Here is an 18175-nt window from a genome sequence, read left to right on the forward strand (position 1 = left end):
GCAGCAACGTGGGCAGGCTCGTGGCGATACGCTCAACTCTGACATCTCTTGAGGAAAAAGAATAAAAATGTAATTTTTAAAAAGATATCTGTCCAGTGTTACGGGTGGTAGCTTTGGTAATTAAAACAAGCTGGAAAAAAAAAAAACACATTCAAGGTCTTATTTTCATCAGTTTTCTCAGGGCTCTTTAAAATATTCAGCTCAAATTCAGGTTTTTAAAATATTCAGTTATTGGTAAACTTTAGTTGTAAATTTTTTGGTACTGCAGTGCAGCCAGGATGCTCTCACTCTAGCTAAACCTGTATCATTTTAAATAATCTGTGAGCTTATGTATGTAGGTACATTCCCAGCATGTTCAGTCTGTTGATTTATTGGTTGGTTTGTTGGTTTTGAGCCCCTGTATTTATATTTGTATCTTTTATTTTATTTTACTTGGGAGTACATATGAGACAGCAAAAAGAAAATGTTTTTTCAAACCTAAATCTAACTTCAGAGTGTTTGTAAAAGAAATAAATATGAAATGCAGGGGACAGGTTTTATTTCACTTTCTTAGGGCCAGTCTGTTTAATTGTGTGTGTTAGCTGATTTTCACCAAAAAAAAAAAAAAAAAAAAAAAGCCACCCTGACCTTAGCTGTTTCAATAGAAGTGAAAGGTAAGCTTGGATGTCTTGGTTTTAGTCCGTTTGGGGTCTAAGAGTCGTTAAATATTGTTGAAAGACTGCATTTTTCAGTTGGACTGCAGGTCTTTTGTCTTTATCACACCTGGTGTCCTGCACCTTCAGTCTCAGGATGTCACATCTGCCATTTCTCTACCCTTCTTTTGGTACATTTTTCCACTTCACTTCCTCTTCTGCTGGAGGCTTGAAACCCTTTGGAAAAAATATGTATTATTTAAGGTTCTCCTGAGATCCTGCATCCTTGCAGGCTCCACGTCTCTGCAGTTATCCCTCTGGTCAAGTAGGAGGAGATGTCAGTCCTCTGTGGCCTCCAAATGCTGCTCTCGCCATGGGCAGGAGGGCCCTCAGTGCCTGCAAACACAATTCAGCAGCACACTGCTAACAAAATCCCCCGTGAGCACCTTTACACCTGTTTGAGAGGAAACACTGGGGTGAGTTTTGCACTAAAAGGGAGCATTCAGTCCCAGAGAAACCTTACTCCTTGCAAGCACAGCAACTGCGGGGCTTCTCCGGTCGGAGGAGTGAGCTGTGCGCCAAGGAAACTTCACCTTTGCCTCAAGGGGCTGACAGCTCATCCGTGAGCAGACATCTACCACTATATTTGGCAGGGCTGTGGGTCTGGCAGCAGGTTAATCACTTGCCTTTGCCGCTTCCCCGTTGCCTACTCCGTGCCCTAGCAGATTGCCAGATGCTGAGATTTACGAGATCAATTGTCCTGCATTAAAAAGAGAGGAAAAATAAAAACACCAGGGACTGCTGCGTTGTGCACCCTCTCTCCGTGTTATGAACACGCTCTGTGTTTCTCTTTCCAACTGACTGGGTCCCTCGCAGAGGAGCCAGCCTGGGGGCCTGTGGAGTTTTCACATCTCTAACAAAGCACTGAAGGACAGAAAAGGACAGCGGGCGCCGGGTGCTGATTGTTCTGTGCCAGCGCCCTCCTTACAGCAATTATATTTCTGTTAGAAACCTCCACCTTATTTAAAGAGACATTGTCAGCCGCCTCGAAGCTCCTTTTTACAAAAGACCTGTAAAGCCATTGAGATGTTTTCTTAATGACCTGAATCAAAATACGTTAGATAAGGGACATTGATAAAACAGATGTGCCTCTCCTGGTTTGGGAACTAATGCATTGACACCGCTATGTAAACTTTAATGAGTTAATTGGGGTAGTCCATCCACAGCAAGCTTATTGTCTTGGTTTCCAGATGAGGGGAGTGAGACTACAGGAGGTGAGTGATCAGTGGGTTTGTTACAGAACACGGCTCTGGGTTCCCAGCTGATAAAGGAGGCTCTGAAATCGTCCTCCTTTATAGCATAAAGCAATAGTTCATTGTCAGTAACAGGAGGAAATATTCCCCAGAGGCATTGTGGTGTGCTACTGCCTGGGCCCTTCTGTGGGAAGTGCTCAGGAACATTCAGGGTCAGAACCGAGCACCAAAGCTGGATGGATTCCTGGTCTCGGTGGTCCAAGAGGCCGGTGTGCCATCGTGGAAGGCTGCTCCGGGGCTCGGAGAGGGCTTTGCTGAAAAATTCACTGCAAAGACTGCAGATTATCAGAGCCCTCCTAGATGCTTCTCTGATCGAAAGGCCTGGTGGCTGTCACTAATGTCATTGACTCGTTCCAGTGCAGAGACAAGTAGTTGGACTTAGTGTTTTAAAATTCGGCTGGGCCCCCTTACTGGTGGCTTTAGCCAGCTGAGGTTTGCCTTGCATTTAATTGCCATCCCCAAGTTTCGTTTCTGTGTCTCTTGGCAGGTGTGCTGTTCTTCAGGGATCGCTGACATGGTACTGAAGGTGTTCTTCCCTTCGTGCTGCTCCTCAGCAGAAAGCGGCATTTTGATCGGGCGCTGGATCTCGGAACAGAACTCTGCAGTTATCCTTGCTGTGGTCCATTTCCCTTTCATTCCCGTTCAGGTGAAGCAGTATCTCAGTGAACTCCAGCGGGTGACTAAGGTCAATGTTTCCGTGCTTGGCTCATGGAACAACAGCAAGCAGGAGAAAGAAGAGAGCCTGAGTGAGTTCTTGGAAGACCTTGGGACAATATTCTCCCATGAGCCCTGGATTCAGATAAGGAAAGAGGGAGACAGCAAATTCTGGAGCTGTTCCACCCTTCAGAAACGGTCTAATAACCACAGGGAAGAAGAAATCATCTTGGTGTATTATGACCAGCGCAAAGTTATGCTGTCCTGTCTGCACCCCCCTTTGGACACGGCTGCCTCCACTGCCCAGGAGGCAGAGGATGCTTCGAGGCTCTCTGCCATCTTCGACACTGTGGCAAAGAGCAAGGTGCTCTTCATGACGGACAAATACGATGATGGGCCCATCAAGCTGACCCACTGGCAGTCGGATGGCGTTGAAGCCAGTATCATCGTGGAGCTGATGAAGCAGGCCTCTGTGCCCGCCTGCATGCTGCTGACATTCCTGCTTTCGCTGATCTCTGGGGCCTGCAAGAGCAGGTAGGTGGCGTGGCATGGGACAGCTTGAGTTTGTGAGGAAATGTGGTTCATACCACATTCATACCACACTCATACCACAGTGTAGGGTTCCTGCTCAACCCCAATAGGAGCACTTTATATAAAAGTCAGTTTACTCATCAGTACCAGTCACGTTGTATCTCCGGTACTGTTTTTAGTTCTACAGACCTCGTGTGCCTCCAAGACATCTCCTTTTCTGATCTGAGGTCACCAGCCTGTAAAATTACCCTTAGGTGGTACAGCAGGTGATATAATAGGTATGGACTGCAGAGCAGGGCTCTTATTTGACAAGTGGACGTGCCTCCTGTGGGGCTCCTCAGTCCCAGCTGCAGCACAGCCCCTCTCCTGTGCCTTAACCCCGGCAGGCATGGTGCAGGGGCTGGGGATGGGGCTGACGGACCTCACGCTGCTGGCAGGGACCAGCCAAAGTGCAGAGCTGGCTGCCAGGAGGGGAACCCCCTGATACGAGTCTCAGGTGTGAGAAGGGTGACGGGAAGGGCTGCTCCGTGTGCCAGTCACACCTTGGCCGCAAACCAACCCAGTATAAACCAGTGGTGTGTCAGGTTCTGTGGGCAGCGGCATGCAGCGAAGCTCCCGAATGAACGTGCTGTTGGAAACAGGCTGCTGCAGAGCTGGTATTAAAGCGTGGGGAGCTTCACTGAAAACAAGGGGTTCAAGGTACCCTCAGTCATGGTGGAGCTCTTGGACGGGTGGGGGGGCTTCCTGGGGAGGCACTGAGCTCTTCCCCATTGCACTAGGGGTAGCTCAGCCCTACTTCAGTTTTGTCACAGCTGAAATGTTGGTTTTCCAGCTATTGCATGGCTGGCAGGATGACGTGAGGGTTTTCTTTATGGCTCAATAGCCACGACTTCCTGCTCCCTATTTGCTATGAACACCTCCATGGCTGTGAAACATCAGTTAATGGTGTGTCTGAATCCGTCATCCCTCTAGGAGACACTGGTGTGGCTCTGGGACCTTACAGCAGGTTACAGGCAATGCTGGTCTACGTGAAGCCTTGGTGAAATCCCTTAATCTAAATGATGAAACAGAATAGGATGCTTGAAATGTAACACGTGGCAAATGTGTGTGCTACAGAGGGCTTCTGAGCAGACTGGAAGGGCAGAAGCTTCTGCAGGCTGTCAGATAACACGTCTGGTCAGCCAGCCCGGCGAGGCTGTGCCAGGGCAGGGACTGCAGGTCAGATTCTGTGCTGCAAGGGGACACTTTGATTGATCAGATTTGGATAACAGCTACTACTGTATTCATGGATAAATCTTCTCAAGTGCAGCCTAAGGGTGTGGGGAACAGTCTTTGAACAGGTTTCCAATTGTATGATGCTGTCGTGAAAAATTACAGTGAAACTCTTCATATGCAAGGGTTTGCTGAGCAGCTGGGTTACGTGCTTTGGTATGAAGGAAGAAGTGCCCGTTGTTAAACTGCTCTGCTGGAAGACACTTCGGGTCAATCTCAGACGTGATGTAATCAGGGACCACCAGTACCTCCAGGGATGGCTCTGTGGATGCTGAGCATGCATTTGGCTGTTCATGGAAATGAAGGCAGAGCTTTGTGGCTGGGTAGAAGACTGGGAGTCAGCTCTGAAGGTCCTTTGCCCTGCGTGGATTACGTTTGACAACTGCCCTCGCTCTCAAAAGCCAGCCTTGCTCACCTTGATCAGTCAGGTCCAGCCCAAGCCTCACAGGTCTCCAGAAGGCCATAGGCCAAGCATAACTTGGGAGCTCTGTCCCGTTCCTTGCAGTCTGGCAGGCTGGGTACAGATACTGCTGCCCAGTTTATCAGCAGCTATTCTGATTTTTCAGCTTTTCCTAAAAACCAGGGCAGACATTTGGAGGCAGAGCAGTGGCTGGGCTAGCAGCCAGCTGCACACAGCAGCAGGCAGAACGCAAGGTTTGCTGTGCTTAAACCTAGGTTGAGCTTGTTCTTAACCTTGGGACATAGGTGTAGGTTTCTTACTTCTTTGTTTTATTCACCCATAGTATCAGCGTGATATCTGCTTATTTTACTGAGGTTTTAAAACATCATTTTTTGAGGAAATAGGTTAGCACCCGGCTTTCTGACAAACCTCCTGCTTGACTTTCGAAGTCATTTAGCACAATTTGGTTCTGTTTACCACATGCTGTATGGTACAGCCTCGTTGTGCTAACATCTACGATGCAGAGAGGGTTCAAGGATGTCAAATGCACGTGTCCTTCCCGTCCCCTCTCCCTGTGCTGGGCCAGCCCGTACCCAGCATAAAATGGGGTCTACTGAAATCAGAGCAGGTGACAGTGGAGCCATTGCCTGAGGAGATTTCCTGGGTGCCTGCTTTCACTTGAAACATTTTGTGTGACTTAGGCTTTAACTAATTTATAGCAATTAGTTATTTGATGTATAATAATAGTGGTGCCTTTTGGAGAAGTCGCTGAGGCGCAAGGCTAACTGTTCCCTGGTGCAAGGAGAAGGTCCTGCACAGACAAACAGTGACAGATTCTCAGTTAAGAAGTTCCCTTCTTCCTTTGCTCGACATGTTTTCCCTTCTGGGGCTTACTACAGGATTTCTTTCCCAGATCTTTGGGATGTTAAAGGATGGTCAGCTTGGAAGAGCTACAGGAAAAGATCTGTGATGTCCACGCAGGCTCCAGGGGCTTGGGGCTTGTTTGGCTATGCCACTGCTGCGTATTTGTGCTGGGGAAGCAGGGCAATGTGGTTCCAAGTCTCAGAAAGCGAGCAGCAGCCCTGATCCACGCTTACCAAATGTTCTCTCATCTCACGGTAAGGCACTTCTTCAGCACCACCTTGTGCTCCGGGGTGGCCACTGCAACTCCATCTTCAGAGGGTGCAGAATTCCCATTGCCAGTGACGGTCCCCAGTGTGCTGTTTGGAAGGTCAGGGTGATTTAGTACCGGGGCAATAAATTCGGTGTGCTCTGGCTTGTTTGTTTTTAGAAGTCCATTTACTTGCCTCTCACTGACACTGGGACCTCTGGTTCCTCACCCAGAAGGGAGGCGTTGTTCCTGCAGCTTCTAGCAGAGAGCAAAAGGCAGCTGTGGGTTCTGGAGCTGTAGCATTTGCATGGGATCCAGGTCCAGAAAGATTGTTTTTCATCTGATATCTGAAAAAATCCTTGGAAAAAAAATAATTGAATTGGAAAATTGAGTTTTACTCATGCAGGCTATGTTAATTTATTGCTAAAATTCCTTATATGTGGAAGTATCCCAAAGATCTCCTGCTGTTTAAATAATGCAGAGATACGTCATTCTTGTTTTTTTTTTTTATGAGTTTGATTGGTTTTCCATCACACTTGTAAAAATCATTCCGTATACTGTGTGATGAACAGGTGGCAGCATCTATGGCGATGCAGAGTTGGTACGCGTTGGGTAGGAGACGACACAAGAAATATTTTTGGCTTTCTTCATCAGTCCCCTTACAGATGGGAGTTTCCAGAGCACATCTTGCAACTATTATATCAAGCTTTTTGCAGTGTGTTTGTATTTTGATTTAAATAAACGTGTACGTACTTGCCAAAGAAAGTATGTTAAGTGGAGTAGAGGTTGGCTCACTCAAGTGGAAGGAGTGAGAGAGTCAGCCATGGTACGGAGAAGCGGAGAGCCCTGGTGCATCCCTTCCAACACGCGGGGCAGCATCTTGGCCTGGCCCGTTTGAGCAGCAATGGGGTGTTCGTGGGGACGAGGCTGCTCTGGGGATCTGTCTCACCCATGCAAGGTGTTTCCCAGGCAGGAGAGCAGCAGCGTGCCCTTCCCTTTGGCAGAGGACACCGGAGGTGGCACAGCTGAGAGCTGCTGCAAGCTGGGGAGCCGTGGAGCAGCACGGGGCCACGAGCCATCGCGTGCCACCTGGCTCAGGGTGCTCTGGCAGCTGCTGTTTTGACCAGTGGTTTTTCACCGTCAGCCTCCTGGGCATAACAGCACGGGCACAGCACGTCCCCCTTCCCCCTGCTTTGCATTTCAAGTGCGACCCTCTGCTTTAGCAAAGGTTTTCCAGGAGAGAACTTGGAGCCACCAGGCTGGGATATAATGGGAGGAGAAGCCTTGCCTGCACCTGTGCCTTGGCGAATCTGCAAACCCAGGTCTGTGAGGTGGGGGGACAGTGCTCACCTCCCCAGTAAACACGTCAGGTGTTGCCTCCTGGCAAGGCAGCTGAGAAGCAGCGCGCTGTCGTCTCCAAGGTGGGAGGCTGCGAGGCAGAGCTGAGTAACTCGGAGGCCTCGAGTTGAGAAGAATGATTCACGGCACACTGCGTGTATTTCAGGACCCAGCTATCTGAAATCTGGGGGGAAGGGGACTTCAGGACTCTGTCGAACCGAGAAACCGTGCCTGAAGCCTGGTTGAAAGGGCTCAGAAGGGTTGGGGGGAGCAAGGGGATAGCAGCCCCGGTGAACCAAGCAGGGTTTTGAACCAGCCATACTCCCGTGATTTGTGTAGAAGGCATAAACAGCAGCCAGAGCCTTGGTCTGCCTGTCCTGTGTCTAGTCCTGATGACACTCTGTGCTAAACTACAGGCTAAATTCCTCCTGATGAGGTCTGGGGCAGGCATGTGCACTTTCATGGACATCTCCAGGCTGTGCTCACGAGCAATCCAAACAGCTGTACAATTTCAAGAGCGAAGCAGGATACCGGGAATAATTTTAGCGTTCAGAATGAATGTAAACTGAAGGAACATGCCAAAGCAATAAAACGAGTAGGTGAAAGAAATAACTAAGAGTGAATATTGATTTCTGGACCTTTAATGAGTGAAACAACTGCTGTGGACAGGAAAGAAGCGATCCCAATTATGTGAACATCAGAATTTATTCCCCACAACAACCCCGGTACTCTGTGTCACTGCACTGCTATTAAGCACTCTGACAAACCTGCATCCAGTGGTGTCATTTTGGACTACACAAATCACACTTGTTCCTTCTTTTGTATGTTGTGTGGTAATAAAAGTAACTCCCAAAGATAATTGAGCATCATTTAATACTTTCCTTCTGAGTCATTAAAAAATGAAACATGTGACTGTTCCCTCCCCTACAAGCTTAAAGTGGGTGCTGACATTCAGTATTTAATTAGGATTCCAAAGTTTATTATCTGCATAGTGCTGGTCAACCTTGCCAAGGGGGTGGAGAGAAGATAGGAGTGAAGATCCTGAGAAGGGCATTTAAAAGTAATAAAGAAAAAGAAAAGAGGGAGAAAAAGGGACAAACTGTAGGGAGAATGCAGCTGTCCTTTATACCAAGCTCACTTGTGATTTTACTAATCACGTTGGGGTCTGTGAAGCAGTTGTGCTGTGCTGTGTTGTTGCAGTATGTACAGATCTGCCTCGATTCCAGTCTCCTGAAAACCTGGAGCAGGGTGCAACCCTAGTGCTGTATCCCAGAGCCCAGGGTGGGATCAGTAACACGTTCTGCCTTCCAAGGAAGAGCAAGGCACTTGGTTCTGCAGAATGGAAATGAGAGGTTGGGTTGTCTGCTTTAAATGTCTTGGTCTGGGAAAGGTTGCTTTAATTCTGTTAACCTTTAAGAGAGTGGTGAATATGTAATATTCTTTAATGGTAATATGTTGATGCTGTTTCTGGTTACATAACCTGACCTTTACACTGAATGTTTTGCATGGAGTTTGTACAAACAACATGCAGCCTGCTACACGGCAGAAGCAAAAGAGGAGGTTCCTGTTGTGTTTCTGCAGGATGCTGAAGTTTTGGCCTTTGTCTTTCCTGTGGAGCAAACTCTCAACTTGTGAGCAGCTGGCACATCGCCTGCAGCACCTCCAGGTCATCAGCAGCAACAAGAAGGCTCAAAACCAGACCCAGCTAATGAGGTATGGAGTACCCATAAAGGCATGCACGTGTTTGCTCTAGCCCTGTCTCCTCTGGGGAACCCAAACCATGGATCCTTTGCCTGCTGCAGGGATCTGCAGCTGGCCTGGCTGACACGACAACACTGGGGGGTCCTCGTTGCACCACCCTGTGTTGCCTTGCTTGGTCTACTCTCTGCTAGTTTGCAGATTTCTGCCTTGTGCTCTGTTTTATACCACTTACACCTTTTGCCAGATGTATGCCTTCTTCCCTAGCTTGGGAAAGACGACTGGGATATTGCCCCCAAAACGTTTGTACCGCACCCACATGCAGGGTGTTGCTATCAATACTCCCACAAGCTCACTGCTTTCACATATGTTGCCAAGGTTAACCAAAACCTGCAATCAGTATTCAGCGGCACTTTCCAAAAGAGCAGAAAGGTTTAAATGCTGCCCTCTTTCACCCACTCTTTACATACAGTTACTGGAGACCAGAGACTCCAGCAGCAGTAACAATGTCAGTGTAACAGAACAAGCAAACGTGCAGCACAGTGAGTGGAACAGGGAGAGGCAGGGATCTGAGACAGGTCATACTGAATGTCCTGTGGCCATTACACAGCGAGCCTTGTGCTGTGTAGTTCCCTGATCCTGCAGGAATAGACTTCCAGGGAATGCTTAAAGTGGATTAGTAGATTTGAAGGCCAAAAGTAACTGTGATCGTTCAATCTGGTTTCCAGAATAACTCATGTCATGGAATTTCATTCAGAAACTCTAGCAGTGAGGGGCAGCTTGGTAGCCCTTCTGGATGTTTATGAACCCAAAAACACAGTTTATTACATTGCTTAGTGGTTCACCTACCACTAGAGGTGGTACTTCTTAGAAAGCTAATCTCAGCATGGATGCTCCAAGTGACGGTGCCCTCAGTACTGTTAAATTCCCGCTGGGTGTGCACATACACTTTGTTTAACGTTATTTTTCTTTGTAGCTTTAACCCCGCTTTTCGCTCCCCTTATTTAAAAAAAGGTTTCATGGTGTGGCAGGCTCGGAGTCACTTGGCGTTTGGCCCCAGAAGTAGCAGCACATCAGTGAAAGTCAAAAGCACTCTGCACCATGTTCCTTTAGTAAATTGTCCCACTGTTCCTGGGACATGAAAGATGCTATGTAAGTGAAACCAACAATTGTCACTGAAACTTGAAGTGCTGTCCTTTCTTTTGCTCTAACGTTGTTTCTTTTTATCGTGCGTGCAGGAAAGCCAACATCTTTGTCTCTCTGCTGATTGATGTGGCTCTGGGAATACTGCTCATGTCCTGGCTGTACAGAAAGAACCGGATCGGTCACCTTGCTGACACCCTCATCCCTGTGGCTGATGTAAGTCTGGTCAGAGCCATTCCTCTTTCAGCTTCTGTGGGTACTGACCAGCTCGTGATGCCTGAAGTGCCTGTAAGGAGGCAATGCCTTAAACACAAGGATTTCAGAGAGAGTCCTGTCTGAAGTCATGCAAATTAGGTCTCCGCAAGAACAGTGAAATCTTCAAATCAGGCCTCCTGGGGCTGTTCAAAAGGAACACAGCTCTGGCTTGAGTGTGCAGTAAATAGTAATTAGATACTTACTCGAGGATTGTTCCAGCTCCCAAAGTAACAATTATGGCTTGGGCAGAGCCGTGCAGCTGCAGGTTGGAGTGGTTATCAAGTTCACAGAAGTATCGTCAAGTTGCTTTATGGGGCATTTGGGAAAAGAAAGCTGTAACTTGGGTTGAATCTGATAAACTGCTGAAAAGTCAAACCTGATAAGCATGCAGCTGTGCTTGTGAAGAGGAAGTTCATGGGGAAATCCAAAGGTATTCGCTAGTCAGGATGCAAACACCTGAAATCCTAAGAACTCTGGTGTGCAGATGGTAAACAAGGAAAACTTGCTGTGTCCTGTGCTTTTCTCAAACAACTCCTCTTGCCCACTGAGATCCCTCAGCATCAGCATAAACTCATGAAGAACAAGTATGACTCATACTGCCCTGCTTTTCTGGTGGCTCATTTTAAGTGCTTCGCTCCAATATATCTGCGTAGTGGCAGAAAGGAACATATAATGCACTTCGGAGGCTGGAGGCCAGACCATTAATCTAAAGTTAGCTCTGGTTTTAGAGCTTCTGTGTCTTGGGAATACATGTGCAGCCAACGTTGAGCATTGTCATGCAGCTGCACAACCTAATCCTTTCTCTGCTCACTTCTCTTTCATTTCTGGGACAGAAAATGAATCTTTCCATTGGTTTCTTTCTGGGAGCTGGAAGACATCCTCTCATCGCTCTTTTTCGGTTTCATGGTTGGGAGGAATTTTATTCTGATTAGAGAATTCCAGCAGCAATTTGTTTTTTACTAATCCTGTCTTTCTTGGGAAGAGATCACAATTCCCTTGACAATGATCTGCTTGGTCCATGTCTAACATTTTCATTGTCACAAGCCATATGTCTCTGATCATTCTTGTACACGCTGTGCTTTCAGAAAATGTGTATGGAGTGTGTATGGAGATCCAGCATAGCTGTGAATCATTATTATTGCTATTTTTGTTGTTTTTCATAGTCAAGCTTAAGGACAGCATGTTTTAAGGAGTGCTGCAGACGTTATTGAGAAGCAACGTTGGGATAGGAGGACTACATTTCTTCTGCAATACATTTACTCCCGTAGTATTTGAGCTAAAAGCTAAGAATCATTTTGTAAGTCTTATTCCTAAGTCTTCACCCTTGCAGATATTTCAGCTGGAAAAGTTTAAGTTCTCTAAAACTCACCCCGTGGGATTATTCCAAGTGTCCAACTCTCAAAAATCTGATTTCTTAACAAGTCTGTAAAGAAGTGGCTTTTGGCTGTGTTCCCATTTGTGCAGGTGGCTCCAGGAGGGGTTCCATCTGCCCGGTGTCTTTGGCAGATGGACGCTCTCTGTGCTCAAGGTGTATCTGATCCCAGCACCTGTCCTGGACAGCCTCGCTTGTGGGAGTTGCTCATTCATTCCTCTTTCAAAAAATTAGCTCATCTGTCACTCCACTTTCATATCGTAGCACCAGTTATTTTCATCACGTCTCCTACGTGTGCTGACTTCATTACCTCGGTGTCACCAAGAGCTGTTTGATTACTTTTCTGTAAGTGTAAACTTCCCCTTGTATGGGTGGCCCTGTATGGTTTGTGCCTTTCTTCTCCACAGTATCTCCAAGCTTATCAGTTCAGGCCACTTGTAACTCCTCTGACTTTCCAGCTGTACTTTCTTCTTTCAAGCTTATTAGATTGTGGACGTATAATCATTTGGAGTCCTTTTACTGCCTTTGGTAGGCATCGATTTATGTACATTATGTGCAGGCCTTAAAAATGCAGTTTTGAGTGATCCCAAAATATACCAATGACTTCAGTGTGTGGTGTGCAAGCCAGCACCACTTCTTTTCCGGTATGACAGCAAAATCTCCCCTTAGCCATTCAACAGTAGGTTTCCACTTTGCTGCTGAGTGTCCATCTGGTACACATTATTCCCATCACTTGGGCTTTCTCAAGTGCTTGTGCTGCCAAATTCAGTAATGCAAACTTTCCCCTGTGCAGAACGAGTTACTATTCCTTCCCTAAAGCTCCTTGCTACTCTGCTTTTGATGTGCCCTACATCTGATGATGGCATTGACCTTCTTACATCTCTGTATCTGCTAGTAAACAGAACATTATATATATTTTAATAATCTTATCATAATATGTATATATGTACAACCTCATTGTAACCTTATGGATTTGACTGATTTTAACATTGGCAAATTTTTAGCTGCCTGGGGGCTGGAAGCAGAGCTTTTTCTTTTTCTTTTTCTTTTTCTTTTTCTTTTTCTTTTTCTTTTTTTTTTTTTTTTTTTTCCTAGTAAACATCCTTCTGGAAGAAAGCAGGTGCAGGTAGATTATTTTGACTCTCAACAATTGCCAGGGTCACAAGCTCAGCCTGCTGACGTGAGGATCAAGCCGTGTTCCCTAGCTGTCATTCGTCATCCCCTGATATAATGGTTCTCAAATCAGCACTTAGCTAGCAATTGTTGATGATGCACAAGACATCATTGACTGCAGCTCCCACTTTCACAGCTTGATGAGCTGTGCTGTGCTGACTGTAATAACAAGTTGCCTTTGTCAGTAAATGAAGCAGATGTGATTCAGACACCTAGGGAGTGACTGGGGAGTAGCTGTATGCAACACGAAGGACTGATTTTGGAGCAGGCTTTAAAAAACAAGAATGGAAAATGTGAATAATCTGCTCTCTGTAGGTGCCCTTACAGCTCCTACCCTCCTCCTTCCGCTTGCTCCCACCAGGCTTCCCAACAGCAGTCCTTGTTTTTGCCTTCCACAAAAATATCCAATTCAAAGTGCTACATTTTTTTCTGTTTTGAGATGAAGAACTGCTTAGAAACCCTCTTTTTTATTTTTTCCTCTTTCACCTCTTGCATCCTGGCTGTGTTCTCTTTTCCTTAGGCTGTAATCTCTTTGAAACAAATATTTATCATAGATCATGCCTCCAAACATGTGACTGGAGCTTAGAGATAATTGGATGCAAGTTCCTATTTAGTTACGTTTTCTAATATATAAACAAAGCTAGTAGAGAGGACACCACCTGGAAAATATTCTTCGGTGTTACTTTATAAAATCACAGGTAGGTGCCTGGCAGGGAGTGCTTTGGCTCTGCTTTCAGTGCCTTGTGCAAGATGCTTCACTCAGTTTGCACTGCACTTCCCAGTGCCCACGGTGCCCGCCCTCAGTGGGCTGTGTGTGTCTTTCTCCGTGGTTGTCACAGCACCACGAGACACATGGAGACAAGCAAGAAGAACATGGCTGTGAAGATTTCCAATCTAAAGTATTGCCAACCATGTTAGCTTTAGTCTCCAGTTTGGTGATGTCCTTACACCCCTTTATGAAAGCACTTCCATGTAATTCACTGTGTCTTATTTAGTACCACTGGTCACATTCAGTATGCATGACTGCAACAAGAGGATTAGACTCCCAGTCACCTTTTACGATCCTGCTTGCTATTGATCAGTCCTAAAATATCTGGCTGCAAAATAGCTTGCAAGGTTATGCTTGAGGCCTGTGTTTTGAAATGTTTTGCCCAGCTAAATAGCAGCAAGCCAGGGCACCTTCCCAGGGTTACGTGCCCCTGTCAGAATTTAGTGGTACCACTGGAACTGGAAGCCTTCAGAAGTAGTCCGTGCTGGAAAACAGCCCTGCTGAAGGACTGCTTTCAAGCATTTAAATATTTCATTAAAATCCCCAAATGCTTTTTCCAAGTTACAAATCCAACACTTTAAATATTAAAACCAGTCTATTTATACAGTAGCTAAAAGTTCTCAGTGATGGAGGTAAGATCTGTGGGTTCAAATCAGTTCTGACTTACTGCAAGATATTTTAAGGGACGTTGAGGCAGAGGGTAAATGAATGAAATAAAGAGGCAATCTTGTTCAGGGGATTTTCGGATAAAGTGAAGATGGAGCTCTGAGTTTTGCCACTACACTAAAAGTAAATGCTTACAAATCCACTTTGCGATGATCCAGATGGTCAATGAAATGTAATCATTTATTGGAAGACATTTCCTCTTAGGGAAACTTTCCCTACAAATTATGGGGAAATGAGGCTATAGCACATCAGCTTCAGATAGCATGTGTTGACTCTTATGCACACTTATTTACTCACAATCTGTGTTCATGTGGGACAGTGGGTGAGGTCACTTCTTCCAGGTATGTTCCCCACCTCTTTGCTGCCTCCAGCACTCTCTGAGGAGCAGAGCCGAACCATCTTCTGCCCTGCCTACTGCAGTCAAAGCAGTGTGGTGTAGAGAGAAAATCAGTAAATAATTTGGGATTAAATCACTAGAAATCGAGAGTCAAAGCCCTCTGTGATTTGGGAACAAACTCCATCAGCACTGTTCTCAGTGATTCAGAAGGCTTCTTTTTTACTGGGATGCCATGGGTATCCCTCTGAAGCCTACAAGTGAGACAAGACAGTGGTTTACCACAGAGTAGAAAGCAAGCTAGTTTGTATATGAAGCACGTTTACATAATTGTGTTTTCTAGCCTGCCGTAAACTCATACAGGTTATTTCATTGTAAAATTTTCCTGTTTTGTCCATGAGCACACAGCCATCCTGCCCTGTTACAGATCCTGGCTGCATTCCCCATACTGAGATTGCTCTCTCAGTTCTGACTTTTCAGTTTTCCGTCCAATTAAATTCGTTTGTGCACCAGCATTTGCCATCTATTTCAAGAATACTTATTACAGCAAGAAATCAAACTACAATCTACCAAACACATCCATGAACAAACCCTAGGCTCATGTTCCCAGCAGAAACCATTTAAGCAGTTTAGCTCTCTCTGCTGTTACGTTTAGGTTCAGTAAAGTGTCATTTTCCGATAAAGTTGTGTTTCTGAGTTAACTAGTTTTCTATAGTCATTTGATTTTTTTTCTCCATTGCTTTGAAGGGTGTGGTGAAATAGTTTTTTGTGGGGTAACATGTTCAGTACACTGGACTTGTTTGATGTGGTAGGAATTTATCTCAGGCTGCTTACGTGTTTGCTTCCATGTGTTTGTAGCATGTAGCTGAAGAGCTCCAGGACCTGCTCCAGTGGCTAATGGGAGCACCAGCTGGACTGAAAATGAACCGAGCTTTGGATCAGGTGTTGGGCCGTTTCTTCCTTTACCACATCCATCTTTGGATTAGTAAGTGCAGTTGTTTAACTTTTCAGCCTCCCTTTTCATCTCTTCCCTCCCAAGTGCTTAATGTTTGCCTAGAGGTGAATGAATCAAAATGCACTCCTGCAAGTACAGACTCGTCTGTGAGTCTTCCCGCTGTGGGAACCCAAGCCAAAGTTGGATTCCCACACAAGGAAGTCATGCATATTAAATAAAGTGCTTGTCGTGGTGCTTTGCAAGAAGTGCAAGTCACTATGGATCTTGGTTTCTTGGTGCCATAGGTGGTGAGTGTCCAAGGGAAGGTTTTAGGTCTTATGTAGGCATTGCCCTGTAAGAGGCAGGTGATAGGATAGGGAAGAGAAATGTGTTTTTGGGATGCAAACACAAACCCTGCCCTGCCACTGACTTCAATTCAGTTTTTTAGAGCTTTTCTATGTGTATTCCCTCCTTGAAACACCACACCGCTGTTATCCTTAGTAAGTGTCTTGATAAAGGAAAATAGTCACGATGGGAACAAACTCCTTAGTTATTATACTGACGTAGTCTACTTGACATTCAAGTAAGTGACTTTACTCCACTTCAGTGATGAATGCTGCTGTGTGTCTCTAGACTGTTTTATTTTACAAAATTCATTTGGGATGGTTTCTGTGGGAATAAGAAGAAAAGAGAGATCACTTCAGTAAAGCTTGACATGTGCAGTTAAAAATGTAATCAGGAACCTGGACACAAATTTAAAAAGGTAAGCTCTGTGTGGAGCAAGGTGACTGCTCTGCTCAATCTGAGCACATCCTTGCCTTCCTCACAGAGCTGCCACACCTGAACACAAACCCAGGGGAAAAGAGAGCAGTTTTTTGTCCTCCTAAGCAGAAGATGGCCATCTAAAGAAACTTTCCAGTTTCACTTCTATATTTTTGTGGCTATGATTTCTGGAGCAATGTTTGAACAGAGGGGAGAAACCAGACGGGGAGAAAATCAGTCCTTTGAGACTGTCATCATAAAATGTATCAGTCAAACACTGACCCTGCAATGTCCACTAGGCTACATTCACCTGATGTCCCCATTCATTGAGATGATCCTCTGGTATGTCGGTCTGTCGGCTTGTCTGGGCCTGACCGTGGCTCTCTGCATCCTCTCTGACATCGTTGCCCTTCTGACCTTCCACATCTACTGCTTCTATGTCTACGGAGCAAGGTGAGTTGATCTCACTTGGTTGTGTGTTGGGTATGTTTGTGGAGAAAGTCTGATGGACATTCAGGGCCTATCGTTATTTTGTGGAGCACTGCACCTAACAGCTGTCTGCTGCGGCAGCTATTGATTACCGATGGAGTCAAAGCCTCTTGCTAAAACCAGATGGACACTCAATATACAGAAAGCATTAGCAAAAAGCAGGGACTGGGGGTACCTGGGGCCACTGTGGCTTGATTCCTCACCAAAGAATCCACAAAACCTAAACCTTGATATATCAAATCTATGAGATAATGAATCATCTGATCCCAGGCCCAGCTATGATACTAGGTACATTCAGTCCTGTTGTAGTTCTCTTGAATTCACAGCTTAAGCCAGAAATTAATCTGTTGCTTTCTTTTATGCATGTAGAAATGATAGCCACAGCAGTGCAAGCAATCTATCTTTCAGTTCTCGTTTTATTCTTAAATATTTACTTATTGTTTTAGTGACCTGGAAAAATAAAACTACGTGACAGGTAGAGGGCAAGTTCACCCTATCCTTTTGATTCAACCTCTCCTAATATTCTTCAGTGGCACTCTACTCAGTGTTTTTTCAGGGAACTAGAAGAGAGGAGGAGAAAAGGGGAAAGCTTGTTCTTCCAGAGAAACCCATAAGTCCCTATCTCTGCCTGGCTTCAGGGATTCTTGTCTGGACTGTGGAGCCCAGGTGGCAGCTTTGGGGTTACAGCAGGACTGTGACACCGTCCGGGTGGCATTGTCTGGGCCTACTGGAGGGCCTCACTAGGGAGCTAGGCAGAGGCTCTGGGGGAGCGTGTGGCTTTGGGGCACCTCCTGTGCTGGGCACGTTGGGGTTACTGTGCAAGCAGTGCCTGCTGCCGTGCTCTGTTCCTGCCCTCCGTTAACAAGTGCTGCAGCAAGGCATCACACAGGCCGCTGGAGAATAGCTCCTCTTGCCAAGGAGACGAGATAGAAGGTAATGAATAATGGAACCTTTGGCTTATAAAGTACAGAACTGCTGTTGTTCCTCCCCAGGCTCTGAGCAGAGGGCTCCGCATTGCAAACAGCAGAAATAGAAGCACTTCAGTTACATGTAGTTTAGGGATATGAATTGGTTCTGTTGTGAGCGTAGGGCTTACACCCAAAATCAGTCATGTCAGTAAAGCAGAGTTTCTTCCCAACACCTCTAGTTCACTAGAATTTCTGTTTTGGGCTGTGAAAAGTGCCCTTGGTCCCTTCCAGTTGTGAGTGGAAACAGGAAAAGCATTTTCTCTGCTGATTGCTTTCCTGTTGTGAGCTGCGGGGAGCCCATCTACCAGCCTGGGCTGTGTGTTAGAAGCGTAGAGCAGCTGTACGTTACCTTGCTGCTGGC

At 46.0% G+C, this 18175-nt stretch overlaps 1 protein-coding gene across 1 annotated transcript in view; it reads left to right on the top strand.

Annotated features, from left to right (window-relative positions):
• The window catches only part of PIGQ (phosphatidylinositol glycan anchor biosynthesis class Q), a 31424-nt gene continuing 13249 nt past the window's right edge, over positions 1 to 18175 (top strand). The window contains exons 1-6 of the mRNA XM_082772445.1: positions 1 to 69; positions 2433 to 3133; positions 8833 to 8964; positions 10188 to 10308; positions 15520 to 15646; positions 16657 to 16810. Coding sequence (XP_082628571.1) covers positions 2460 to 3133; positions 8833 to 8964; positions 10188 to 10308; positions 15520 to 15646; positions 16657 to 16810 — 1208 coding nt within the window. The 5' untranslated portion in view covers positions 1 to 69; positions 2433 to 2459. The remainder of the gene's footprint in view (positions 70 to 2432; positions 3134 to 8832; positions 8965 to 10187; positions 10309 to 15519; positions 15647 to 16656; positions 16811 to 18175) is intronic.

The sequence above is a fragment of the Aythya marila genome (genome assembly GCF_965140915.1).
Source record: "Aythya marila genome assembly, chromosome: 15".
NCBI classification, from domain to species: Eukaryota; Metazoa; Chordata; class Aves; order Anseriformes; family Anatidae; genus Aythya; species Aythya marila.